This window comes from Desmodus rotundus, chromosome 3 (genome assembly GCF_022682495.2).
Source record: "Desmodus rotundus isolate HL8 chromosome 3, HLdesRot8A.1, whole genome shotgun sequence".
NCBI classification, from domain to species: domain Eukaryota; kingdom Metazoa; phylum Chordata; class Mammalia; order Chiroptera; family Phyllostomidae; genus Desmodus; species Desmodus rotundus.
The window spans coordinates 1,352,877-1,378,833 of NC_071389.1; the positions used below are offsets into that span (position 1 = coordinate 1,352,877).

Genomic DNA, 25,957 nt, shown 5'->3' on the forward strand with positions numbered 1-25,957 from the left:
GGGGAGGCGGCCCCACTGTGCCAGCGTCCCTCTGCCTTGCCCAGTTGCCCCTTCCCCAGACCCTCAGCCCCTGCGAAAACCAGGATGACCACACACTTGGATCCAAAGGGGACTCTCTTGGGAAACATCATCCTGGGGGGGCGGGTACCTCCTCCAATGCCCCCCGCAGTGCTGGGCCCAAGGCAGCCCTCCTCGCCCAGGGCCGCCCCCCAGCCCAGCTGCCCACCCCTCACAGACCTCCCCATCCCAGGGTCGGGTCGCCGGCAGTGGCCTCGGTTTTAATTGTTTTTCTTCCCAAATGCTCTGCCGGTCTCTTTCCCCTCCGCTGCCTCACCCCCGGCGGCTCGCTGCGCGTGGGGGCCGGGGGTCCAGGAGCATTTCCGCCCTCTCGCTATCATTTGATTTGTTCTCTGCCCCTTTCCCTTTCTTCCCCTCCGCGGCCGGCCTCTGTGATTAAGCCTCCAGGACCCCTGCTGCTTTTAATAGGCCTGCAGGCTTGACCATCTGATGAGAAGGGGCGCGCAGCTTGCTCCGAGCCGCTCTGGAATCTCCTAATGCACAGTATTAATCATCACTGTCAAGCCACTCGGGCCCTAAATGCTCCCCCAGCACCACATTATACCAAACAGAGGGGGAAGGCCGTGATTGGCCGCATATTGGAAACAGACATGGCGCAGCTCCCGCCCCCACCCCACCCCCACCTCGGGGCCCCCACCGAGCCTCTGCCCGGTTCAATGAACAATAGATGGCGCGGGTGTAAGCCGGCCCAGTCGGCGCTCCTCGACGTCGCTCGTCGTGTGCAAAAGTGACACCGAGGCGGAGAGCGGCGTGTCCTCCGCAGCGGGGCTGGCAGTGAGCGTGGGTTGGCTTCGGGCACCCCCCACTGCAGGCTTGTGTCCGAGAGTGGCCAAAGGCTCCTTTGGGGTCACGCAGGACCCGGCTGAGGGCTGTTTCCAGGCAGCGCGCTGATGTGGAACCTGAGCTTGGTCCCGGCCACGGATGCTGAATTTGGGGGCGGGGAGAGAGGCAGCCGCTGTGCACCCCAGGGAGCTGGCAAACCGGCCCCAGCCAGGTGCCGCGCCCCGGCAGCCCCGCAGCCAGCCGGGGTCTGCCTGCCTCCTTCAGGTCCTTCCTCCTGGAGTCCGTCATAAAAGTTAACCGGGTGTGAAATGCGCGTAGCGTGGGCTGTGGTAAAAGTTTACGAGGGCGGGTGATCTGCCTGTGATCTGCTGAGAGCCCGGCCTCCCTGCTCACCTGCACGGGGCGCTTCCCGCAGCAGCGGGTGGGGCCTCCCCAAACCTACGGCGGGGAGGGGCGGCCCCGTAGCCTCTGGTCTCATCTGGGAGGTGGGCCTGGCCCTGGGTGCCCGGGTAAGGCCACCTAGCGTCCCATACATTTGTCCTGGGCTCACAAAAGTGCCACCCTTGGGGACAGTCCTCACAGGCCAGACACTGGGCTCCATGTTAGGGTTGAGGTGGGCATGGGCTGAGGTCCTAGTTTCAGGAGTTGGGACGTTTGGCTGGCACCCTTGGTCTCCATTCCATCAGTGCCGCCGCCCCCGCCCCTGCAGAGAGACAGGGAGACAGAGCTCGGGCTGGGGCTGTCTGGGGATGGCCAGGCCTCCTTCTGTGCCTCCCTGACCTGCAAAACCCCCCGCTCCCCACACCCCCAGCAGATGAGCCACAGTACCGGGAGGGGCCGCCTGGAGGGGCCTGGGGGCTGGCACACAGGTGAGGCCTGGGCTGCTCAGCCCATGCAGGTCACCTGGTCCCGAGGGAAGGAAGCTGTGGTGAATTCCAGGCTCCCAGGGACTGTCCCGAGATGTCCCTGTTTGTGGAACTGGTTCCTGGTGGAGGCACTTGTCTCTGAGGACGCCACAGTGGAATAGCCTTAAAAGGCGGAAGCCCCTGTGAAACCTGGGGACCAGGGGTTCAGAGTTCCATGGCCGCAGGGACTCCGAGGGCTCCTCAGAGCCCTCCTCTGGCCTTGGCGTGGGACTCCCCAGCTCATATCCTGGCCAGCGGTGCCACCTCGAGGGCAGACGCTGGAGGAGAAAGATGCAGGGACCTGGGGGCTACTGGGCTGCAGGAGCCCGGAGCTGCCCCCCCCCCCCGACCCCGGTGCCTGGGCAGGGGTGTCCCAGAGAAGAGTGTGGCTGGGGTGTTTGCAGGAGGCACTGTTCGCATGGGGTAGGGGCACTACCGCCCTCTTTCGCCCTCTGAACTGGTGGAGTAGGTGACAGCTCGGGGCTGTCGCAGAGCGGGCTGGGACCATGACCTCTGTCCCTGCTTCCCGCCGGCACTGCTGGGCATAGAGAAGGCGAGGACCCCCGGGCCTGATGCCCAGGTGCACAGAGACAAGATGGGCGTCTCTCGGCAGCAAGGGCCATGCGGGCAACACACAGTGGAGGTGGGCCGGCCCACACCGCCGTCTGGACCTGCCGGAGGGGACAGCCCAGAGCCCAGGGACGTGTGACCAGGGGTGGAAGGACACGAGGGCCTCCTCGGCTGGATGGGGGTGTTGGATCGAGGGCCACGGACCCCAGACCCACTGGTATGTGAGGCCTGAGCTTTGCGAGTACACCTGGGGCCAGGGGCACTGGGGCAGGGAGGGGATCTGGCTGCGCCCCAGGGACACGACTGCCCAGGGGCTTCTCTCTGAGCCCATTCCCCCTCAGTCAGCTCTGCCCCTGTCTCTGCCCCAGGCCCTCCAGGCAGGTGGAAGGGCCGGCACACACCTTGTTCATCCACCTCTCCTGCAGGAGTTTGGCCTCAGTGTCCCTGTGTAGCAAACGGATTGGACTAAAAGGTCCAGCAGGGCTTTCTGGGAGTGTGCATGCACCGAGGTTGGGGTGCTGGGACCCCTGCCCCCAGGGGTCTGGAGCCTGAGCAGCCCGTCCCCTGCCCCATGTGACCCAGGGGCTACGTCGTCTGTGGCCAAGATGAGGTGGGGCCCTGGGAGAGAGGATATCACACCCTTGCTCACAGAGGCTTCCCTGGCAGCAGCTCTTGGTTGCAGGGGGAAGGTTTGGGGGCACCCTGATTTGGGGGGGCTGCTAATGACAATAAGAACAAAGGCCACACTGGCTGCACGGTGGACGAGCCGGGCACCACCCAGGGCTTCCTGCAGACATTCATTCCTGCAGTGCCCGCGACCTGCCACCGAGTGGGGACGCTCAGCACCTGTGGGGGTCACAGAAGTGAGGGGCTGGAGGGAGAGGAGAGCCCCCCGCCCTGGTGGGACAGACCTGGACGGCTGCCCAGGGTTCAGGCCACCCCAGGCCACCGCCCGCTCGTGCTGGAGCTGCTGGCCGTCAGGACACCCCGCCGCCCCCCATGCTCTTCCTCCCACCAGCCATGAGACCGACGGGAACGTGGGCGAGGACAGCAGCAGCAGCAGCTCCTCCGGGCACCTCCCCACAAGGAGAACTGGCCTGTCGGTGACGACGTGACAGCTGTCACCTACACCTGAGTCAAGCGCAGTGTTCAGAGCCCAGGACCCTCCGCGTTCTTCTGGAAACTGTGCCGTTTGCTTTTCCCACGATTCCCAGGACAGCGTTAGCAAAACTGCCCTAATCTTAAGCAAATAATTCCCCTGCCCACATCGGTGTGCGGCGTACAGCTGGACTGGGGCTCTGCTGAGCCCCCCCCCACCCCGCCCACCCCACCCCCCACCTGGGCCTGGGGAGAGAGTAGCATTCCCAAGCCCCCGCCCCTGGCCCCCTAGCCGTCACCTCGGTGAGAAGATGAAGGTGGGGAAGGCCCCTGCCGGGGGAGCAGCTCCTCTCGGAAGAGACGGCCGTCCGCTTTATGACGTGCGGCTGCCTTCTGATCAGCCTGGGTCAGCGCCCGCCGGCCCCTCGGAGGAGACGGGAGGGGGAGGCGGGTCTGAAGCCCTCCATCCCCAGTGTCCTTGCCTCCCAAGCCTGTTTGCAGAGCTGTAGAAACACAGGCGGCCCCGGCAGAGCTGGCTCTGGCTACCGGCCACGCCGGGGCACCCTCCGTGGTCTCGGTCAGGACGCAGGGCAGCCCCCAGAGGAGGTCCCACCCTTACACCCATGTCGCAGATGAGCAGGCTGAGGCCAAGGACAGCGACATCTGTGGGCAGGTCAGACATGGAGATGGTGGCACCAGGAGCTGGACCGGGCATCCCATGACTTCAGGACAGGGTGGGGCATGGTCCCTTGTGTCCAGACTTAAGGGCCCGGGTCCTGGAAGCTGAGGAAGTCCCCAAACAGCAGGGACACTTGGGGAACTGAGGTGATGCCAGCCACCCTCAGGCCAGGCAGCAGGGACACTGGGCCTCTAGACAGGTGAGGTGGCTTCGCTTCCCCTCCCCGGGCCTCGGTGAAGACGCACCAGCCAGCACCCAGGTCAGCTGCAGAGCCCACCCCTCCGCTGTGGTCTGCCCACACAGACCGGGGTGGGGACCCTGGGAGGCCCTCACCAGCCCCCCGGCCCAGCAAGAGCCAGACACAGACAAGTGGTTTCTGCTCTGTAAAGCGCCTGGACCCGGGAGGAACACCAGACGCCCAGCGGCAGGTCTTGTTCGTGTGCCCCCACCAGCCACGTGCCCCCACCCAGGCCATGCACGGAGGATCCCATCTGGGAGGAAGGGGGCACCTGCCCCCCCGGAAATGGCTTTCTTTCTGCATCCAGAGCCCTGTGCTGTTCCCGACGCACGCTCTTAACGAACGGGACGCCTCCGTCCAGGGACCCTCACAGCGGCACACACCTGGCAGTCCGTCTTTCCCTGAGGCCAGTGGGCCTGACCTGGCTGGACAAGTGTCCACAGCCTTCGTCCCCTCCCAGGTCCCAACATTGGGCTTGAGAACCCACCGGGCGGGTGCCTGGAAGTGCCCTTGGTTGGGTCACACGCAGAGCTTCCCGGCGCACTGGGGCCTCTGCCTGCCCCTCTCCTCCTTTCCCTGGGTCCGGGAAGCATTTCCCTGCAGCCGGCCTGGGCAGTGCCACCGGGAGAGGTGCAGCTGGCTTTTGGGGCATCCCTACCCCAGGCCCCCTGTGCCACCCCCCTCGGCAGCTCCCGGTTCGGGCAGCCACAGCAGCCAGCGCCTCCTGTCCCCAAAGCAACGAGCTTCGGTGAGAGCTTTCCAACCCTGAGCTGCTCTGCCTTCCAGGCGTCATTGGTGCTACCGGGAGAAGTCAGCTGTCCCACCTTTGAGAGATGGTGGGTGGAACCCGGAGACACCGCTCGACACCCAACCGAGCCCTGGACGGCCCCCACGAGGAGTGATCTGGACCCTGGAGTGCACAGTGGAGGTGGGGAGGCCGGGTCTCCAGAGAACAAGCCCGTGAACGTGTATTCACACTGCTGCCGGCATGCAAGGAAGGGCACGATCGCTGTGCTCTGGAGGTGACGCCAGGTTCAAGTGTGCAGACTTGCTCTCACGCAGATGAAGACATGTGCGAGCGGGGCCCACGGCGCTCGTGTCCTGGCCGCTCGTGGGCTGTGTGTCCATCCTCAGAGCCAGGACAGGGAGGAGGCTGGTGAAGACCCCCGTGCCTGGGTCAGCACAGACAACTCAGACACAGCACAGGGGGCCGTGTTTCGCCCAGGGGGGCGGGTGGTTTGTCCCGCGTCCTGTACACAGACAGAAGTCACCAGGAAACGCCAGGCTCCGCCCTCCCAGGCTCTGCCTCCAGGAGCTGCGCTAAGTAGATGCTGAAGGCATTCGGTCCAGACAGGAGGCCGCCACCTGCCCTGAGAGGGTGCTGGGCTGCGGGTGGACCCAGACAGTGTAGCTGCCAGGGAGGCAGAGGGCAGAAGACCCCGGTGGCCACAGGAAAGCGTCTGCCACCAACCTTTCCCACTTCGAGGCGCCGGATGCTGGCCATGGCCCCAGAGGGCCCCGGGGAGGGGTTGCGGCAGGCCTGGCTCCCCTGCAGAGCTAGAAGATGCAGGCATGGCCCTTTGCCGCCCCCACCCTTGCTCAAAGACCCCCCTGAAGCCCCTCTGAGTGTGTGACGAGGTCCATGATCTTCTGGGGGCCATGGGCTCGGTGGGCGCCCAGGAGCAGCTGTCATCCGTCCGTCTGTACGGGCAGCACCAAGGAAAAGGCCTCCGCTGGCCTGCTGTGCTCTCTGAATGTGTATGTGTGTTTTTAAACCAGAATTATTTTCTAAGTTCAAAAGAATCGTGCAAATTAAACCACATGGCAGAGGCTGGCGGCCCTCCTGGACAGGGTGACTCCCTTCCTCTCAGGTAAAGTCCACGGAAACGTGAGGACCGCCCCTCCGTCCGGAGCTGAGGCCAGGGCCCCGGGAAGCAGCCCCGCAGCCAGACCTGCAGCGCCCGCCCCGACGCGAGGCCTGTCCACACCGCCTGCCAGAAATCTGGACGAGCGGTTATTCCGGGCTCGGGTTCCACTCTCCTCCCCACCTGCCATCATCGCTTACCCTCCTCCTCGTTCACAGCTCCGTTCTCGGGCCTCCCTAAGGGCCTTCAGAAAGCTGCTGGCAATCTTCACCGCTCTCCCCTGGAAAAAACCACGTCCGCCGTGAGATCAGAAAGCCAGCGGCGGCCAGAGGCAGGCGCGCGGAGAGGGAGCCGCGGCGAAGCGGACGCCCTGGCTCGAGCGGGTGTTTCCTCAGGAGCTGGTGCAGACGTGGGCTTCCCATGTCTGGTGTGTAGGCGCTCTCGGGGACTGGACGCCGTGGGCACCCGCTGCCTCTGGGCTGGGACACGGAGCTCGGGACCCATGCAGACAGGCACCTCTGACACGCAGATGACTCCCCACACGGACGGACAGACGGCCAGGAGCAACAGGCACGGCAATGTGCTCCCTGTGCTCCTGTCAGCGGGGCCACGGTCCCTTGTCCCTGATTGTCACATGTTGAAAGCCCTGGAAAAGGAACCAAACACGTCTTATCTTGTCATCCGGGACACGGTGCGTTGACGATGTCTGTGTGTGCAGGACGTGTGTCCTGGGCGGAGACGCCGTCCCGGGCGGTGGTTTCCGCTGAGACCCAGGTGTGTGCGCTGGGCCTCGCAGGCAGGTGGGGCCAGCGACCTTGGGAAGCAGCTGGTGCTCAAGGACTTGGTGCTGGTCTCTGTTCCCAGGGAACCGGCATGCGCCGTGCCACCGGGCTGCAGCTTCCAGATCAGAGACAGAGACCAAGCAGTCGCAGTGGCGCCCCTGTCCTCGCCCGCGGCCGCCCAGACTGCAGAGAGCCAGTGGCAGAGGCGGGTCAGGCACATGTGGCCGGAGAGGGCACCGTGGGCTCCCCCGCCCCGTGGAGACCACTCTCGGGGGAGGAGGGAGGCAGCAGTCCGAGCTGCCCTGGGTCTCCTGTGCTCACCGGCCTCCAGGGGGCGGAGCACCGTGCTTCGGGGCTCTGGGCAGCCGCCGGGGGCAGCCGCCGGGGCAGGAGCAGCTGTGGAGAAGACACCGCCCTGATGGCCACAGGAGCCACTGAGCTCTCCTGCCCCAGTGCCCGGGCCCTCCGGGTCCAGTTTGGACAAAGCCACTCCGTTTTTCCACAGTGGACAAATCAGAAAGCAGCACCGGGGTGCCGGGGCCACCCTGCGGGGAAGGCAGGGAAGGCTGGGGGTCTTGGCGCTTCCATTGTCCCCAGTGGAGCCCCCACCGTGTGGCTGAGCAAAGACCCTGGTCTACCAATCACGGCGGTGTCTGCAAACCATGTCCAGTGAGCAGGGCGGCGAGGAGCCTTTAGAAGTGGGGGCAGCTCCCAGAGACGGTGCTGCCCCACCCTCACGGGCTGGACAGGGCAGGTGGACGTGGCCGTAGCCACACGCTCAGAGGCTCCTGTGCTGGACCACGGGTCTGCCTTTGCCGCCTCGGCCTGTGGGGCTCCTTCCCCGGGGCCCCCTTCTGCCCGCCCCTCCTGCACCACAGTGCCCAGTGGGGCTGGAGTGGGGGCCTTGTCAACGGTGAAGCCACACGCAGCCTTGGGGACCCAGAGCCAACACAGCAGTGTTAATGACCTGGAACCTACCCTGATGTTCCGGGAGTTGGGGAGCGCCTGCCTCAGCCATGCGGAACAGCCGCCCTAGAGACTGTGGGAAGCCCAAGTTCGTTAAGGGGAAAATAAGCTGAACAGGGAGATTTGCCCGACGCAGCCGTGCGGCTTGCCCGGGAGGAGCCCGGATGTTGCCCAGCTAGGGCCTGAGGTCCATCTTGACCAGGACACCTGCCAAACCCCAACCTGCTTAGGGGGGTGCAGCAAGGAATGTACGCCCTGGACTTCGGGAGGAGCAAAGAACGGAGCGCAGGAGAGGCCACCAGTCCAAGTCGCAGGGACGTGACAGGGCCCTAGCGGCCACAACCCCGGACGGAGCGGGCGGCGATTTGGAAGGTGGGAGGAGGTGGCCCATCTCCACTCAGTCCCAGCCCCGGGCAGATGTTTCCCTGGGGAGGGGAGGTGGCCTTGTGGGGCCTGGTGACCTTGGCCTCCGTCTCCTAGCAAACGCCTGCTCCCCTCGTGGCGTCGGTGGGGCGAACCTTAAGCTCCACTGAAAACTCTCGCCAGAGGGGAGGCGGTGACATGCGGCCCACCCTGGGAGTCCTCCCCTGGGCTCCAGAGGATGGGAGAGGGAAGGGCCGGCCTCAGCCAGCGCAGCGTCCTGGATGGGGAGGGGAGGAGCCGAACTGCAGCCTGGCCACGCAGGGCTGGGCGAGGTTCTGGGATGGACAGGATGGGGGGGGCAGGGCCTGCCCCGGGGTCACTGGCGGGAAAGGGGCAGAGATCACGTCTGCCCCACTGTGGATTGTGGGAGACGTTGGCGGTTTGGTTAAAAAGTATGTTTGTATACACACACACACACACACAGATGACAGACAGGTGACAGGTGGGAGGACAGAGAGGTGGGTGGGTATACTTCCTAAAGAACACAGCTGTGTCTCACCAGACCTCTGGGATTTGAAGGTCCACACCTCGAAGCCTCATTATGAAGGGTCCCCTTGAGACTCCTCCCCCAGAAGCTGCTGTCCCCACTCCCTCAGTGACCGTGGCGGTGAGCAGGGGCTTTCTGACCCAGCAAGTCCTAGTTGGTGTGCTCACGACCCGATTCCCGGCCGGGTCTGGGGCCAAGACCTCCAGCCTCTCCCGACCATATCGGCGTCAGAGGGGCCGCCCACCTGTCAGGCTGCTGTCCCGTTATTGCTGGCTGTCCCCTGTCATTTTCCTCTGACACCCAGTTTAACCACCTGCGGGGCACCGACGAGCCTGCCTCGTGGTAATGAAGCACTCCAGGGGAGATGCTCGTGTCTGGGGTACTCCCCAGGGTGGGGGATGTTGCTGGGCAGACGGCCGGAGGCTCCAGGCTAGGGAGGCCCGCACGGGCCTCATGCTCAGCCGCTTTGCCCCGAGATGAAGCTGTGGGAATTCTTAAAGTCCCAAGTATCCCTCCCTGGTGTCTTTATTTCTGAGAGTGTGACCCAGCCTCGAGTTTACAAACATAAAATTCCTAATACGCTCCCCTCACCCCCAAAAGACCCCTTCCAATAGGTCTCACCTGCCTCGGAGATGCGGCTACCTGACCGTCGTGCTCCGAGGTAGGCAGAGCCACCCAGGAAGTGCTCAGGAGCTGGGTGTTGACTCCAAAAGCCTGCTGAGGAAGAGGAAGGAGGAGGGGGAGGAAGAACCCCACACACACACACCCGCATACACACCCACACACACCGTGGAACCGCTCACTGAGAGCAGGGGCATCCAGATCAGGGAGCAGAGCCCCAAACGGGCCCTGGGGTCTGTGACTGGGACCAGTTCCCTTATCTTTTCCACGTGGGCGGGGTGGGGGGCCGGGGGTGGACCTGTCAGCACGTGGTCTCGAGCACAGACACTCCCCAGGGAAGTCAGGGTGCTGCTCCATGCTCCCTGGGCTCCACTCTCTGGGAGTTTTAGGGGGCCTTCAGGGGACACAGAGGCCAGGCCGGCCCCACCCCACCCTGCTCCCCCAGTGGCGTGGGGGTTCCCGTGCTTAAGAAGCCTATCACCCCGGGGTGGGGGGTGTGTGGGCGGAGGCGGTTTGGCGCTTCTTGGAGGCTCCCGGCTTGCCTTTAGGCGGACCCCGAATAGTCCTGCAGAGCAGCCTTCACGGAGTGCACTTTGACCTCATCACAGAGGAACACAGGAGGGCCTGGCGGCGGCGCACTGCCACCCTCTGCACGCGCCCGACAGGCGGCCCACCCCATCCAGGGTGATTTCTGGACAGGCCCCAACCACAGCTGCCTGCCTCCCCATCTCAGCCCAGGTCAGCGGGGCCGTCTCCACCCAGAACGTCCACCCCGACCCTGCCAGCCCACCCCTTACCCCGGCAACAGCCTAGCAATGACCCGGTGCCCCTGCACGTGGCCCCCTGGTGCCAGGGCAAAATTAAACGGGGCTGATGGCAGCATACTTATTTGCTACCCGGGCAATTACTTCCTTCCCCCCACCCCGCCGCCCAGGGGGCAGGTGGGCCTTCTGGAAACCAGAGCCAGGACGCAGCTTCGATGGTCAGGGCCTGGCCGGGAGGACCAGAAGCCTGACGTGGGGGTCCGCTCCTCCTGAGCCCGAGGGAGGCACGTTGGCTGCTCCTCAAGGCAGCAGCGTGTTGCAGGGCGGTCCCATCCTGACACCTGGCCGTGCGGCCCTCTGAGCTGCTTGTCTGCAGGTCTGGGTGCAAGTGGGGGTACAGGGGGGCGTGTGGGGCCCCCAATACCCCCCGCCGAGTCCCTGCTGGGGAACAGCAGGTGGTGGGCGAGGACGGGCTTCCTGGGATCAGCCGGGCAGCGGTTCTGTGTGGTTCGTTGGGGACATGTGACGTGGGTCCCTGGGCTTGGCAGTGACCCGAGGTCCTCAGATGGGGGACTTGGGTGGGGCTCCTCCTACCCCTACCCGCCCCACCCGCACACTACAACTATCTCAGAGCCACAGACATGCCTGAGCGCCTACTGTGCGCATGGCTGAGGGTTACCGGGAGATCAGATGCAGTCCCACCCTGAGTGGGCCAGTCCGGGCCGGGCTCCACGAGGGCAGGGACAGGGGCGCAGAGCAGTCACCCCCACCCCTGACACACACACACAGTCAGTGACAGGAAAAGACTGCTGGGCTCTGCTTGGGAGGCGGGTGGGGTCTTCCTGCCAGCAAGAGCCTCCCCAGCTCCCCGCCCCCACCCCCCTGCCCCGGCCAGGGCCAGGCTGCCCACACCCTGCAGCCCCACCGCCATCAGCCCTGCCAGGGAGCCTCTGCTCCTCACGAGGAGCGGCCCAGGCGGCGGTGGCCGTGGGGCCAGGCCAGGAGGAGGAACCAACACGGGCCCCTGCTCCGGGCGGCCGGCGGCCCCAAATGCCAGCCCGGATGTCAGCCACAGGCCGGGGCGCCAGGGCCTGGTGCCGCCGCAGCACACACACGGGCCATAAATACCACCTAAGTGGGCCTGTCACTCGGCCACGGCTGCGTTTCCACTCCGCAGCCGCCGAAGGTGATTGATGAGAATTATCATTAACGCTGATCAGAGCCGTTTGGCGGCGGTCGGTGGAAGGAAATGCCCTTTGCGGGCTGCAGGGACCCCTGGGAAGGGTGTGGGACACACGTGCGTGCAGGATCGGGGGCACACAGGCACGCGTGCACATGCACACGGGCACTCGTGCACACTCACTCGCATGCAGACACACTCACACGCATGCAGACACACTCACACGCATGCAGACACACTCACACGCATGCACACACTCACACGCATGCACACACAGGACGGCCCTGGGGCTGGGAGGCTGAGACGTCTGCGCAGATGGGGAGGAGTCGGGGCTCAGGAACATGCCATGTCCTGAAGGGCGGGCTCCCGGGAGGCCGCTCACCACCCGGCGTGCCCACAGCCCGAGAACACAGGCCCGGCCCGGCTCAGCCCGGCTGGAGTGAATTCTCTCCGGCCGCCACCGATGGCTCTCATGACGTAACGCGCTTGGCAGCTGCTGGCAGAACGGACAGGCTTGGCCAAAATTAGAACCGGGGCAGGGAGGAGGTGCAGTGGTGAAGCCCCGACGCGGGGAGCAGGGTGCAGGGTGGGCACCCTCTGTGGCTCCGTCTCCTCCTCCCCCCAGCACCTGGCCTTGACCACTGGGCCCAGCCCTGGCTGCCCAGTCCCAGCCCATCGTGCCGGGGACGCCGTCCTCCCACCCGGCCCTGAGGAAGCAGCCGACCGGACTGCGCGGCAGGCTTCCCCGCCCTCCGTGTCCTCGTTCGGGGGGCCCAGTGTGGCCTAAAGATACAAAGTGTCCTTTTATTGGAAATATCAATTCAGAAAGGGGCTAGTAGTAAGCTGAGAATATTTGGATAAACTTGACAGCCCTCAGGACTGAAAAAGACCTTTTGTTCCCTCTGAGGAGCAGGCTGTCGCGCGGCCCCGGGCGCCCTGGAGCCGTTCCAGAGAAAACTGGGGTCGGAGCAGAAAAGCGGTCAAGGCGTCTAGTGAAAGATCTTTCCTCTGGGTCAAATGTTTATGACTATTTATTTTATTTTTTTATTAGAGCGTGTGGTTAACATCCTATTGCATAGTATCAGGCTGTGCCGTGGGCCCGAACGCCGAGCCCGGGCCCCGGCACACAAAGGGAACTCTGTGGCGTTCGGAGGGGAGAGGGGCTGTGCAGCGCGGTGCCTTCGTTCCAAGACATCGACCCTTAAAGGCGGAGCGTCTTCTGTCTCTGCGGCCCAGGGACCCAGCCGTCCTGGGCAAGGGTTCCTCTGTCCATTTCCAGTGATGGGGGTTGTGCCTCGCACGCAGGTATCATTTGGGAGGGTCCACCCAGCAGAGAGGAAGGCCAGATGCAAGGCTTTGCTCAGCTGGGTTTCAGCTGACCCCCCCCCCCCCCCCCGCCCCAGCCACACACTCCAACAGCCCAGTGACGTTCTGGGAGACACTGAGGCACGATGGGGCTGCCAGCCCAGGACCTGCCTGACACAGCTGCCCGCAAGGGTCTGTCATCCAGAAGCACCCGAGCGGCCCCAGGGTCCCCAATTTTACGACGTGTCTCAACATATCAGCCCCACTAAGAGGGTGGTTACCTCTCGGATTCCCGTGTAAGGGCGGCCCTCAAGGAGCCGCAAGGTGAGGCAACTCTCGAATCTCCTTCGAGTCCTTTCCCACCAAACACAGGAAAAGAGACAGAGCCGGACACGTCTTTTTAAAGATTTTATTTATTTACATTTAGAGAGGGGGAAGGGAGGGAGAAGGAGAGGGGGAGAAACATCGCTGTGAGAGAGGGAAACATCTAGATATCAGCTGCCTCTCGTACTCACCCCAACCAGGGACCAAACCCGCAACGCAGGCAGGTGCCTTGACCAGGAATCGAACCCATGACCTTCCCGTTTGCGAAACGATGCTCAGCCCCTGAGCCTTGCTGGCCAGGGCAAAGCTGGACATATTTTAATTCAATGATATCCCTTCTCCCAAATGACGTCGAATCGCCACCTATGAGGGAACGGGTCACCCAAACGCCCTGGGACCCAAATCCTGTGTGAATCCAGACGATTCCTGCCAGCCTCTGCAGAAAACCCACAGGAGGCGATTTTCTCATCGGTTGTTTCTCAAGGGCCGCGTGGGGCTCATGGACCCAGAGGCCCTGTACAGAGTCACGCCCGTGCCGTGACCAGGCCGCAACCGTGGCCCCAGGCAAAGCAAGCAGTCACCGAAGGGCACGTCTCCACCACCTCACCTCCTACCCTGCCCTCCCCGAGGCCCCCAGCACACCAGAGGCCTGGACAAGCTCGGTGCCCCTTTCCCAGAGGCGGCTCCGTGTCCCAAGAAGTGTGGCCCAGGACCCCAAGCAGGGGCCTCCCACACAGCCCTGCCGCCATCAGCCCCAGAGCCCTCAGCACAGCCAGCCCTGGAAACTGAGGAGACGCACTGGCCGCATCTGAGCCCCCACGGCGGGTTTTGTGGATGGCTGCCAGCCGGATCCCAAGAATCCCACCCGTTTGCAAGTATTTGTCCAAGGAAAAATGCAGAGATGCTGAGAAACGCCACACGCTGCCGTCCAGGGCCCCTCAGCTGGGGATTCACTTCCACATGTGCCTCGGTGGCCACCTTGTCCTGGCAAAATGCCAGCCCCCGAAGGCCTGCACCGCCACCTGCGCCCGGTCTTGCCGGAGGCTCTGGTGGGTACCTGACACCTTAAGGAGACGCCGTCCTCAGAGTCACGGCTCTCGCTGTGGACCACGGGCGGCCACACACAGTGTTGACGGAGGTGGAAGCCCTCGTGCGTGTTGACCACACGCCTCGTGTGTGTTTTGTGAGTGGTGGCCGCTGTGGACTTGCGGTATTGCCGGATCAGGACTCCGGTGCGCTTACTGAAAATGCTTCGATTCTCTTCTATTTTTCATCAGGTTTAAAAAAATAATAATAATGATATTAAACTGAAAGAAGAAAACTTTGTCTTCAGAGCAAGAAGGCACTTGGGAAAGAATCAAAGTGATAATTTTTTACTTAAAAATAATTTTAAGCTAGACATCGTTTGGAGAGGAAGACTTAACAGAAATGATTTAAGATGAAAGCCCAGTTTGTTTAGAGAGCGAGAGGGAAGGGAATGGAGTGGGGACGTTACCCGTCAGACATACCTAAGGGAAAATCTTCCACAGAGACCGGGAACCTTCCAGAAAAGAGCCCAGGCCCCCGTGGGGGGAGGAGCTGGGTGCCCCTCGGTAAACCGCAGCTCCGTGAGCATTCCTGGACTTGGTGGGATCGCTGAGGCTGACTTGTCTGCCCAGAGCGGCCCAAACCTGGCTGTGTGGGGGCTGGACCAGCACCTGCCGGGAGGTCACCCCCGGGACCGCTCTGGCCCAGAGTCTCCGGCACATGGGCCGCAGTTCAGAGGCCACCCCAGAGACCAGGCCTCTGTCTGGACAGAGTTTGGGAGGTCTCGGCCCCCGGAGGGGAACCATGGTCATACCCCGGGTGGCCACCAGCGGCTAGGACGACGAGGAAAGGGGCTCCGGCACCCACGGCCGCTGTCGCTCCCTGGGGATGGAAGGACTGAGGTTGCACAGCCTTTCTGGAGGCCGTGGCCAGGGTCACGTCCCGGCCCAGGACAGCAGGGGGCCAGTGAGCCCCCCTAAGCCACTCTGTGCCCCGAAACTGCACAGCAGGGCGCCTCCTTTCCTAGGCTTTTACTCTCGTCCCTACGGCATCGGAATCGTGGAAACTGAGCGGCCGGAATGGGTCAGACACCCCCTCCCTCCCGAAAGCCCCGACCTCCCAGCCTCTCCTGCCGTCCAGTAACAGGAGTACAATGGCACCCACGGAGAGGTCGCGATGACGCCCCTCGGACACTCTCACGCCCACACGAACAGGCTCTGGGCCACCCTGGGGGGGCCCACAGTGCTGGTGGGGGCCCCCCAGAGACATCTGTGTCCTGTAAACACTTGTCATTAGATCATGACAAACCGTTTCGGCTCTATTTTCTGAGCTGGAATGGATGTTTGAACTTGGCCGATGGGGACTTAAAAGGGATCCAGGTAATGCCGTGGAGGGGACACACTTCATCGGAGGTGCCTGGACCAGCTGGAGCTCGAAGGACGGAGACCTCCTGAACTTAATTGGTTCCATTCGTCACTGCAGTCGGCTGCTGCACCTCGGCCTGTGAATCGTTTCCCAACTGGCCCGTCTCGCCTGGGATGCCCACAGCTGCGGGAGGAAGCTGGCTGAGGGTCCCCGGGGACGGAGAGCGTGGGAGAACTGGGGAATCCCGGCACCGCCACGCCCAGTAGCTTAGTCACTCCAAGTCCGATGCACTCGGAGGGCTGGGGAGAAAGATGGCCCGTGGGGTCACGGTCACGGGCCTTGGGGCCCCTCCGCACTCCCCTAGACGGTGGTCGAACTCTGTGCCCCCGGCAGAAAACAGCAAGCCTGGGTGATAGAACCACAACGGCAAAGTGTTTGGAGGACGAGCAGCGCCGCTCCGTGTGAGGACTAAACGCAGGTGCGGCCAGGCCGGTGTCCCTGTGCGCACGGGCCTGGGCCCACTGCAGGGAGACCCTGAGCGGCCCCTTGCGGGAGCGTCCAGAGGCAGCCCCGCCGGCGCCCGGAGCCCTCCGCCCTTGGCCATGCCTGTATGTCGGAGCTGTGCAAGTGCACGCAGTGGGGGCTGGCAAGGTATTTGCTCAGATTTGGCCCGTTGAGATCTGCGCCATTTGTGGGAGCTGATCTCGAAGCAGGAGGCGGCTACGGAAGATGATGAGTCACGGAGCTCCTCTCCACCATGCGGCCCCGGGGAAGGAGGGAGGGATGGGCTCGGGCAGGCTGAGTCATCAGCAGGGAAGGCGCTAAATATAACCTGGCTGGGTCCCTCCGGGCTGCCTGCCAGACCCTCCCTAATCACCTACTGTGTGCCGGGTCCCACGGGGTGCTGAGGTGGACAGGCCAGCGGGGCCTCTGCCCCACCGACCTCGGGGAACATCCCACTGTGACACTGTGACGTTGGACCCAGGGGAAGTCGCAACCCTGAGTTCCAGAGAAGCAGAGTGACCAGGAGGCTTTGCCCATCCTGCGGCAGAACCACAGAGAACTGACAAGGAGAGGGGTCCGGAAGGCTACTCGGAAGGACGAGGGAAGGCAGACGCACTGGGCAAAGGCCAGTCTCGGCAGCCGGGAAGCACCTCACCTGTTTGTCCCCTGAAACTTGATGGGCCACTGCTGTCTGCCGGGCTCTGGGGATCAGCTGGGTGAAACCCATTGTGATTGTCCTGTGAGGGAGCAGGGGTTGTGAGAGTTCCTCTGGTGTGTGGAATCGGGGAAGGCTTCCTGAGAGAGGTGTCCACGTGTCCTTCCACCGTGACAACTCCTGGCAGGATGTTGCCTTATATCTGACCTTGGGAAGTGGAGGAAGCCAAAGTTGTCTGGGGAGGTTGGGGGACCCTCTGCCTCATCTGTCACGTCATTCAACAGTCCATTTATCTACCCCCCCCCCACCCATCAGTCTACCCATCCATTCACCCATCTACCCACCCACCCATCAGTCTACCCATCCATTCGCCCATCCACCCATCCATCCACTCATCTACCCACCCACCCACCCATCAGTCTACCCATCCATTCGCCCATCCACCCACCCACCCATCAGTCTACCCATCCATTCGCCCATCCACCCACCCACCCATACATACATATATACATCTACTCATCATCCCTCCATCTACTCATCCTTCATCCTTACATCCACCCACCCGCCCACCCACCCACGGAGACACTCACTGAGCTCCAACTACACTGCAGTTCTCAGCAAGACTCTGTGGAACTTTGGTCTCCCTTGGCTGCCAAGGTCAAGTAGAGGAGTGGTAAGAAAGGCAAGACCAGCTGGTCCCCAGAGCACATGAAAGGGGTCAGACAGGCACCCAGCGTCCAGCCAGTCTGCCCCGTTCTTGCTGTGCAACATTGGGCCAGTTACCTAACTCCTCTGTGCCCAGTCTCCTCATCTACAAATGTGACTACCACCGAGGCTGCCCGTCAGGGAGATGTGAGCTTCCAGGGACTCCGTGGGGAGGCTCGGCGGTGGCCAGTGTCGGAGCCACGGTCTGCAGGGTGGTGGCGGAGGGATGCCTGGGGAGGAAGCGGTGGGGGAATCTGGGCCTGTCTCAACCCGAATGCATCTGGTTCTCCGGGAGGCGCATGTGGAGGTCACTCCCGGGCGCAGTCCGTGTGCTGTCCACGGTAACGACATTGGGCAGGGTCTGCAGGTGACGAGGCCCTGGGCCTCAGAGCAGCTCCCCCAGGGGCACAGGCCCCAGCCCAGGGGGACAGAGCTGCAGGAGGAGGCCCCAGGTCCTCGGAGGGCATCTGGACCTGGCATTTTGCTGCCACACCTGGGCTTCTGTCCAGCAAAGAGAAAGTGGAGGCAGCTGGGCGCAGGCCCCGGGGAACGCGCGCGCTGGGCTTGGAGGCCCCACCCCCACCGGCAGCAGCCAAGCCCTGGTGGAAAGTCTGCTGCACCTGCTGGGGGACAGTGCCTGCTGACAAGCTGTGCAGTTTGTCACCATCTCTGTGGCCAGGGAAAGGTCACAAGTGTGACACCTCGCGGGGCCTCGCCTCGACTCGGCAGAGCCGCTTCCTGTGGGTAGACCGGGGCTCCCGCCTCAGCCCTTTGGTTGGGGTGGTTTGGGCTTATTTCCCCGACCATTTTCATGAACTACGAAAGAAAGAAAGCAAGAGCACCTCACTTCAGAGTGCCGCAGCTCCGTCTGCAGCCTGCAGGCTCTGAGCCCCTGCGCCTGGCTCCTCATCAAACAAGCGTTCTAACCACATCAGCCCCGGGAGCGAGCGGGGCAGCCAGGGTGCTGATGGGGGGCAGAGGGCAAGAGGGTGAGGGGCAGGAATAGAGCCTGCAAGCTGGGGGCACTTACCAGGCCAGGCCAAGATGTCGGGGCTTCTCTACACGGGGAGGCTCTGCCTGTGCTGAGTGCCCCAGTGTTGGCAGGTCGGGGGGTCTTCACGGCGGCCGTCCCCGGACACCAAGCTCACGTTGGCCTCCAGGTCCAGCCAACAGCCGCAGGGCCAGTGGCGGCTGTTTCCATCCCCCAAAGAGCAGAAGCCCCGTGAGGCCGGGGCAGGGCTGAGCCCCCAAGGGACCACGCTGATGCACAGGGGCACCCACAGACAGGTCGAGGGCCCCCCCGCAGCGGTGCCGGGTGGGGGGGCGCAGAGGGTCTGAGCATCCACACCCAAATCGCACCTGGACTGCCTGAGGCCGGACCCCTGCAGGGACCCACTAGGGCATGCCACCGCCCCTGGGTGCCAGCTCTGTCCTCGAAGCCTCAGGTGGCAGGGCCCCAGCCCCGCATCATCTGATTTGCTCTGCGGGTTCCAGTCCAGCCCGAAATCCTTGCTTTGACCCTGTCACCCCGCCAGGGGATGAGATCCCATCTCAGTGCTTGTGAGAAGCGCCCAGTAAAAGGCCGGAGAACTGGGTGGAGTTCACCTGGCGTGACGGGGCCCCACTCACTTCCAGGCCCTCCCCGCCCCCCAGGGCAGGGCAGGCGGCACTCATGGGGCTTCCCTCCAGGTCGAGAACTGCTGGGTAGCCTGGGGCGAGGGAGGCAGCTGGGATTGCACAGGACTTTGCGGGATTTCAGCCAGAACGAGCCCCACCAGAATGGGCTGCTGGCCCCACCGACCCCATGGAGACACGAGGCTGCTCCTGGATGTCCCCGAAAAGGACAGAGCTTCCACTGCCCAGGAGCGAGTGTCCACCAGCCACCCCAACTACCCTTCCTTGGCGTGTCCCCCTCTGGTGTCCTCCTGGCCTGGGCTGGGAGTTCATGACAGAGACGGGGCCTCCCCTGCGGGAATGTCCATCAGGAGCTGCAGCGTCGGACTCCAGGCTCCCCGAGACTCCTGGGAGGGGCTGGGTGAGCCTCCCATTGTTGCTTGATGAGCCTGGATGTCCCCTCCCGTGAAAGAGGCTCCAGCCAGAGCTGGCGAGCCCGGCCGCCCTTACCTTCCGGGAGAACTTCCTCCGTTCGGCCACAAGGCAGGAGGCCTGTGAGGAGGATGCGCCTGTGAACAGGGCCCCCCCCTGTACAGAAAGTCCGTTCACACACATCTCAGGGGAGACGCCTTGCGCCATAGTGTCTGAGGACCGAGCTTCCCAGGCAAAGTGCCCGCCACCGCACGGGAACGGTCTCCAGGATTCCCCCTCCCCATCACTCAGCAGGCTGCCCAGACTCCGGCCTGCTGTCCCCTGGGGCCAGGGCTCTGCAGTGACCAGAGCCTTCTCTCTGGGGACATGTGCACATTCTGAGAGGCACACAGGTGGGTGGGAGGTTCTTGAAGGGAAGCTCACAGAGCCCTCACCTGCTCCCCGCTAGAGAGATTTGTTCCCGGGGGGTGGGGGACGCCTGGACCACCCACAGGGTATTTCTGACTGACCGGGAGTCTGTCCTCGCTACCCACCTGGGGGACCCAGGAAAGGGCCGCTTCTGCCCAGCACCCGGTCAGCCCCCGCCTGCAGGCGCAGCCAGCGGGGGAGCAGCGGGTACCCACTGCCACCAGCACGTGGCACTGGAGTGCTCTCAGAGCCGGGTGTGGGGCTCTGCCGAGGCCTCCACCCAGCCAAAGGAGAAACCGAGGCAGGACCCCAGGACCACCCCCCCCAGCCCTCGCCGTGTTGTCCGATTGAGAAGTGGAAACGTCAGGGCTGGAAAGCCACACGCGGTTCAGAGGGCGGCTCCCTCCAGAGTGCCCCAGAGGCCTGGCCGCCAAGCCTCCCTTGAATTCTCCTGGGGATGGAGCACTCACCCCTTCACGAGGCTCCTTGCCCACCAGACAGGCTGCCTATAGAGATGACTCAGCTGCTGGTCCTAAGGTTTCAATGCCCCTCCTGCCAGTCACCTTCTTGCTGGCGGTCACCCCGAGGGGTCCCGTGTCCGAGCAGGTCTGTGTTTCTTTCATTCGCTCCCGAGCCACTGGAAGAGCTGGTTTGAATCACCAGCATGCCTCTTTCCTTCTGATAGCTCAGGACTGGAGCTCCGAGACTACAGGCTTTCGTGGTGCTCGAGACATGCGCTTGGGAGGAACCCCAGCCCCTCGCACCCCACTCAGATCGTAGGTTTGGGGGACACCCCTGGAGCGGGGCCGCATTCAGGTCAAACCAAGGGCCGGTGGCGCAGCCTCCGCAGCAGGCAGTGAGGGACAGCTGCCCGGGCTGGGTGTGCGCGGCCCCCCCCCTCGTGCCCTGTGTGCCAGCAACAGAACCGGGGTGTGTGCATCCCACTCCGGGGGACCTGGACAGGGCCGCCCAGGGAACATGACGTTAACTCGCAGCTCCGCTTGGCCGTGTCTCACCCTCCATTTGTCTGCGAAGTTTGTTGATGCTGCTGGGTTTGTTGCCCCCTTGGTGTGGCCGCTGGATTGAGGGGGAAAAGAAGAAAAAGGGAGAAATGAAAAATAAGGGTCAGGTGGGAGGGGGAGGCAGAGCAGGAGCCAGAGTCAAGGGGAGCGGAGCCCCGCAGCTGGGCGCCAGGCGGGTGCGCAGGGCCATGAGCCCCAGTTACGCCGTAGCACACGGGCTTGGCCGATTGTGGGAGGCGCTCAGTGGACCCCAGGAAGCTCTCTGGTCCCTGGCTATCCGGGCACCTCGCAGCCACATGGTGTTTTCCCTGAATAGTCTTGAGCCTCGGTTTTCATCATGTCCTTAAGGGTATCAGAGGCCCCAAAACAGGACAGAGTGTGGTGGCTGGGGTCCACGCAGAGAGGCTCTGGTCGTCATGAACGCAGGAGCCAGGCCCCCTGATGCGGACGGGGGGGCGTCAGCCTTGCTGTGGCTTCCTCATCCTGGGCTGTGCTCTTGGGTCTCTGAGACCAAGGAGCCCTGGTCCTCACCCCGCACTGTCCTGGAACCGTTCAGTGGAGGCCAGAGTCAGCCAGGCATCCTAAGAGCCCCCGCCCAGCTTCTTCCAGGCACAGGCCCCAGGAGGCACTGGCTCTCCCTGTGCCCCCACCCTCTTCATGAGCTCAGGGGACAGCTGGCCTCCTTCTTGGAGGGACAGCCCCCTATGTTACCTGTGCCCCCTAGAAGCAGCCCCATCTCCCTCCCAGCCGGAGCAGGGGGCCCCAGGCCTGAGATCCGCCTGCCAGGAGTCTCGTCCGCCTGGCAGCCTGTGCCCCCCCGCCAGCCCCATTTCACGTCAGCGCTTGGTCGCCTCATCGCCGAGCCCATAATGCGAGCGAGGACGGGGATTTGCGAGCTTGTCCAGGCCGCTGTCCGCGCTGACGTGGAGGAGTTCCCACAACTCCTCCCCCGCCCCCTCCTTCCAGCACAAGAAGGGCCTTGCTGTTCCCCAGCCTCGCAGACGCCAGAAATCGTCACCAGGGCACGCGGCACGTGTGTGTGGACCGCCGGCAGGGAGACCGCGCCGCTTCGCAGCTGAGACAGCTCCTCGGTCTGCAGAGAAGGGGTCGGGGCGAGGAGGAGGCCCTCCCCTGGTGCCCGCCCGGCTGTGGGAGGTGGGCTCTGGGCCGGGGCTTGAGGGAACTCCGTGAGAGCAACGGGGCCTGGGGACCCAGGGCAGCCCGGGCGCTCCGTCCTGCGCGCCCGGCACCCATTTGGCGAGCTGACGACAGACGCCTGCACGTCCCCGCCTGCGTGCTCACCCCGGTGGGGCCAGCGGCTGGCCGTGTCCGAGAGACAGGAGAGGAGCAGCCCACAGAGAGCCCGCAAATTACAAGTGCAGGAAAACCTCAAATGATGTGCAAAAAAATTGTCAAGGTTAAGAGAATGTTTCCATTCCTTCGCTTCATAACGCGGCATTTGTGATGGGGGTGATTTACGAGCTGGGTGTGCCGGCGGGGGCGGGGGTGGGGGGGCAGGGGGCTCCGAGTGGAGGGTGCGGGCATCAGGGCGCCCCCTACAGGGGCTCTGGCCGCCAGTGGGAGCAGCGTTCAGCCTGGAATGAGGCCGGAGAGCACGGCTCCATGTGGAAAGACGGAAGGACAGGGTCGGCTCTCCGCCTGGTGCCTCTCAGAGGGAGAGTTCTCATCTTTCTGGAAGGAAAGGGTTAACCAAGACCTCTTCTGTCACCCCAGCCAGCCAGCGTACCCACCAGGGAGAGGGGACATCCTCTGACCTTTAGAGACCACCAGGAAGTAACTGCCACCCAGTGACCACTCACAGGGTCGGGGCTGGGACCAGGTCTCCTGGACTGAGGAGGAGGGACCTTTCCCAAGAGTAAGCTGGAGCCAGAGGCCACTGCCCATTGGGAGCACACTGGGGGCCGGAGGAGGGGGGGACAGAAGAGCGCTGCCTCCTCTGAGCCAGGCCCTGCACCCCAGGAGGGACAGGGACCGATGGAAGGCCCAGCACAGTGTCCCCCAGGGGGGCAGCCAGCCACATCCATGTTCAGACACCCTTGGGTGAACTGGAGACGCCTGCCCTGGGGCAGGGAAGGGTTCAGAGGATGTGGTCACACACAGATACCTGTGGGGCGGTCACGTCGGGGAGACAGACTGTCCTGCAGGGCCAGAGGGCAGGTCCCCAGGAGGCAGGGCTGCTCCTCCAGGGACATCCCAGGGCCACGCTGGGTCACAGGCAGAACTGACTCTCCGGGAGCCCAGCGTCCACAGGTGTGAACTTGAGTACCGGCCACGAGGAAGGGCTTGGGAGTGGGGTCGGGTGGGACCAGCCTGGAGCCTTCCAGTCACCCGGGAAAGTGGGGGGCAACAGACTGTCCCGGCCGCGGCCTCTGGGCTTCCTTCCACCTTCCCCTGGAACAAGCCCTTTGAGAGCCTGCAGGGTCAGGCAGGCTCCATGGGGTGACAGAGGGAGAGGGGATGCCAGAGGAGCCCCGCGGTCTGTGCGGGAGCCCCTCGCTGTAGGGGGTGCTGTAGGGGGTGAGCCTGCAGGCGGAAGGCCCTGTGCAGGGCCCCCTGGGGACATGTGAAGAGGGGCGATGGGGGGAGGGGTCCTGGAATGTAGGGAAGGGGGCTTGTGGGGATAGGCGGGGCCGTTCCTCAGTGGAGTTGATTTGTCCTTTCCAAAAATGCAGCAACTGTTGTCTACACCCACCTGAGTGGCAGCCCGGTCACGCACACGTACGCACACTGGGCCTTGCTGAGGAGCTCCCCAGCACTTAGAACGGTCATCCATTAATCAGTTACTTACATGGCCCTTCTTCCTGGGGGGCCGGGGAGACAGGCCCCAGGCCCCGGGAGGCCGAGGCGAGACGGCTCCCTTGAGCCAGCCGGACCCCAGGAGCATCGAAGCCCCAGGCTCTGTGCCATAGGTGGGGGCTGGGGCGTGACGGAGAAAGCCACACACACACAGAGAAAGAGAGATGCCAGAGAGACGCCCTGGCCCCACCAGCACCCGTGTGGCATATGCTGTGGGGCGGGGACCACAGGGCGCTCCGGCCTCCCCCCCACCCATCTTCCTGCCCTCCTGTCACAGAGGAAGGCGGTGAGGCAGCCTGGCGGGCGGAGGAGCCGCTGACCGCAGGTGTGTGTGGTGGCTCTTTCTGATGGGTTTCCTGCAGTTGTGATGGGGGGAGAGGGGGGCCCCACGAGGCCTTCAAATCCCCCCACCTGCCCACTGCTGCCCCCAGGGGCCTCCTGACGTGGCTCTGAGCAGGACCCACCCTTCCCCAGCCTCCCAGGGACTGGACTGGGGCGGGGGGCTGGGGCCTGGAAGACAGGAGGGAGACAGAGGGGTCTGCTGCCACACTGTCCCTCCCTCCCTGTCCCCACCTGCCCATCTCTGGTCTTCATCCTGCCCAGGCCCTCTGGGTTCTCTCCTCTCTTGTAGGCTTAGGCCCTTTTGGTGAAGGCTGCCCCCAAGAGGGGAATTCTCAGCCCTGACGCCCCTGGGCTCACAGCCCCTTTCCAGACCAGCCTGCAGAGGTGGCAGCACAGCTGGCCACCCCCAGAGTGTCACTCAGAGCCTTGTCATTAGAGCAGGGGCTCCATGGGCTTCGGGAGGGGCTGTGGGCATGGACACGCAGAGACTACAGGCAGGTTCTGTGTTCCCCCACAGCTTGGTGGGGCCCTTGGCCATTTAGAAAGTGCCTATGGGTACTTGGGGACCGCCTGAACTATTTACAAAGCACGCAGATTCTCTGGCCAGAGGTGTCTTCTCCAGGCCCCTGGGGACAGCCTCCTTCCCTGTCCAGTCCCTGATAGGTCACAGAGACCTGGGGAGGTCCTCCAGGGGACAGGCCAGGGCGTCCGGAGCCGGCCTCCCCTGTTTGCACTGTGACAGGTCACTACGCCCGGCCCTGACTTTGCTGGGTCCTCCTGTCGCTCTCCTCCCATCACCTGCTCCGCTGCACACACCTGCACCCCAGGACCTCAGCATGGAGCGGGCCTCAGCCCCCCTTCTCCCATGCTCCCTGCACCAGGCTGGGCTGCCCCGGAGGGTCACCCTAATGCAGCTGCACCATGCCTCCGTGGGGACAGAGTAGGTGGGGTGGGGAGGGCCCCAGGCGCAGCCCCCCCAAGAGAGTCCCTCTCTGAGCTGGGACAGCAGTCAGGCCTCTCTGTCCACAAAGTGGCCACTCCAAGGTGGCCCTGAGCAGCTGCAGCGGCTGCCGGGTGGAGAAGCTTTAGCAGCAGCCCCGGGAGGAGCCGGTGGCGTGAGAGAGGCTGCGTGGCTACAGGCCACGGTGTCAGAGGAAACTTTCCACTTTCCAGAAAACGACGAGTTTTCTGACTTTCAGGGTGAGGTGCACGTGCACTCCCCGAGGCGGGCCACAGCCGCGCCCCCGACACCTTCTCCCTCCAGACCGGTTTCTGCTGCCCTGCCCCCGCCCTCTCCTCCGCAGAGGGCTCTGCCCTGAGACCTAGTGGCCTGGGCTTTCTCACACGTGGGGCAACTTTGGTGGCGAGCATTCGCAACGCCGGTGGCCCTTTTAATTCTGGGCCAGTGATCCGCTGGGTGAGAACAGAGAAGGCCCCCTCCCCTGCACTGGGTTGCGGGGGCGCCTGGGCGGGTGGGCTGGCTGGGCCGAGGGCCTCACAGATGACCAGATGCTGAGCTGCCTGCTCCTCTGAGCCCAAGTAGCTGGCCTCTTGGGAAGAGGATGCTTCTGACCCGCTTGGTTTTTGGTCTTCCCGGGCAGATCTCCGAAGACCTGGGCGGCGAGAAGTTCTGCGTGGATGCCGGGCAGGCCGGGGCCGGCAGCTGGCTCAAGTACATCCGGGTGGCGTGCTCCTGCGACGACCAGAACCTCACCATGTGTCAGATCGATGAGCAGGTAGGTCCCTGCCCCTGCAGCCGGCCTGGGGGCCGGGCCGCCGAGGCGGAGCAGCATGGGGGTGCCGGTGCCACGGTCCGCTGGCCTCTGCCACGTGCTTTTGCCGAGCCCCATCCTGCCCTGGGGGCGGCCATCTGATGCTTGGTCAGCGCAGGGCTTCCGGGAGCTCAGCGACACCCTGTGAGGGCTCCGTCGGGACCATCAGGCCGTGGCCCGGCAGCCTCAGGGAGCCCAAAGCTGACGGTGTGTGTGAGGAAAAGCAG

The 25,957-nt window shown here is 64.0% G+C and overlaps 1 protein-coding gene across 4 annotated transcripts in view; it reads left to right on the plus strand.

The window, feature by feature from the left end:
* Positions 1-25,957, plus strand: part of PRDM16 (PR/SET domain 16) — a 281,781-nt gene that overhangs the window by 212,465 nt on the left and 43,359 nt on the right. For all 4 annotated transcript variants that reach the window (XM_053920486.2, XM_053920484.2, XM_053920485.2 and 1 more), the window contains one exon: positions 25,560-25,694. In XM_053920486.2, coding sequence (XP_053776461.1) covers positions 25,560-25,694 — 135 coding nt within the window. The remainder of the gene's footprint in view (positions 1-25,559; positions 25,695-25,957) is intronic.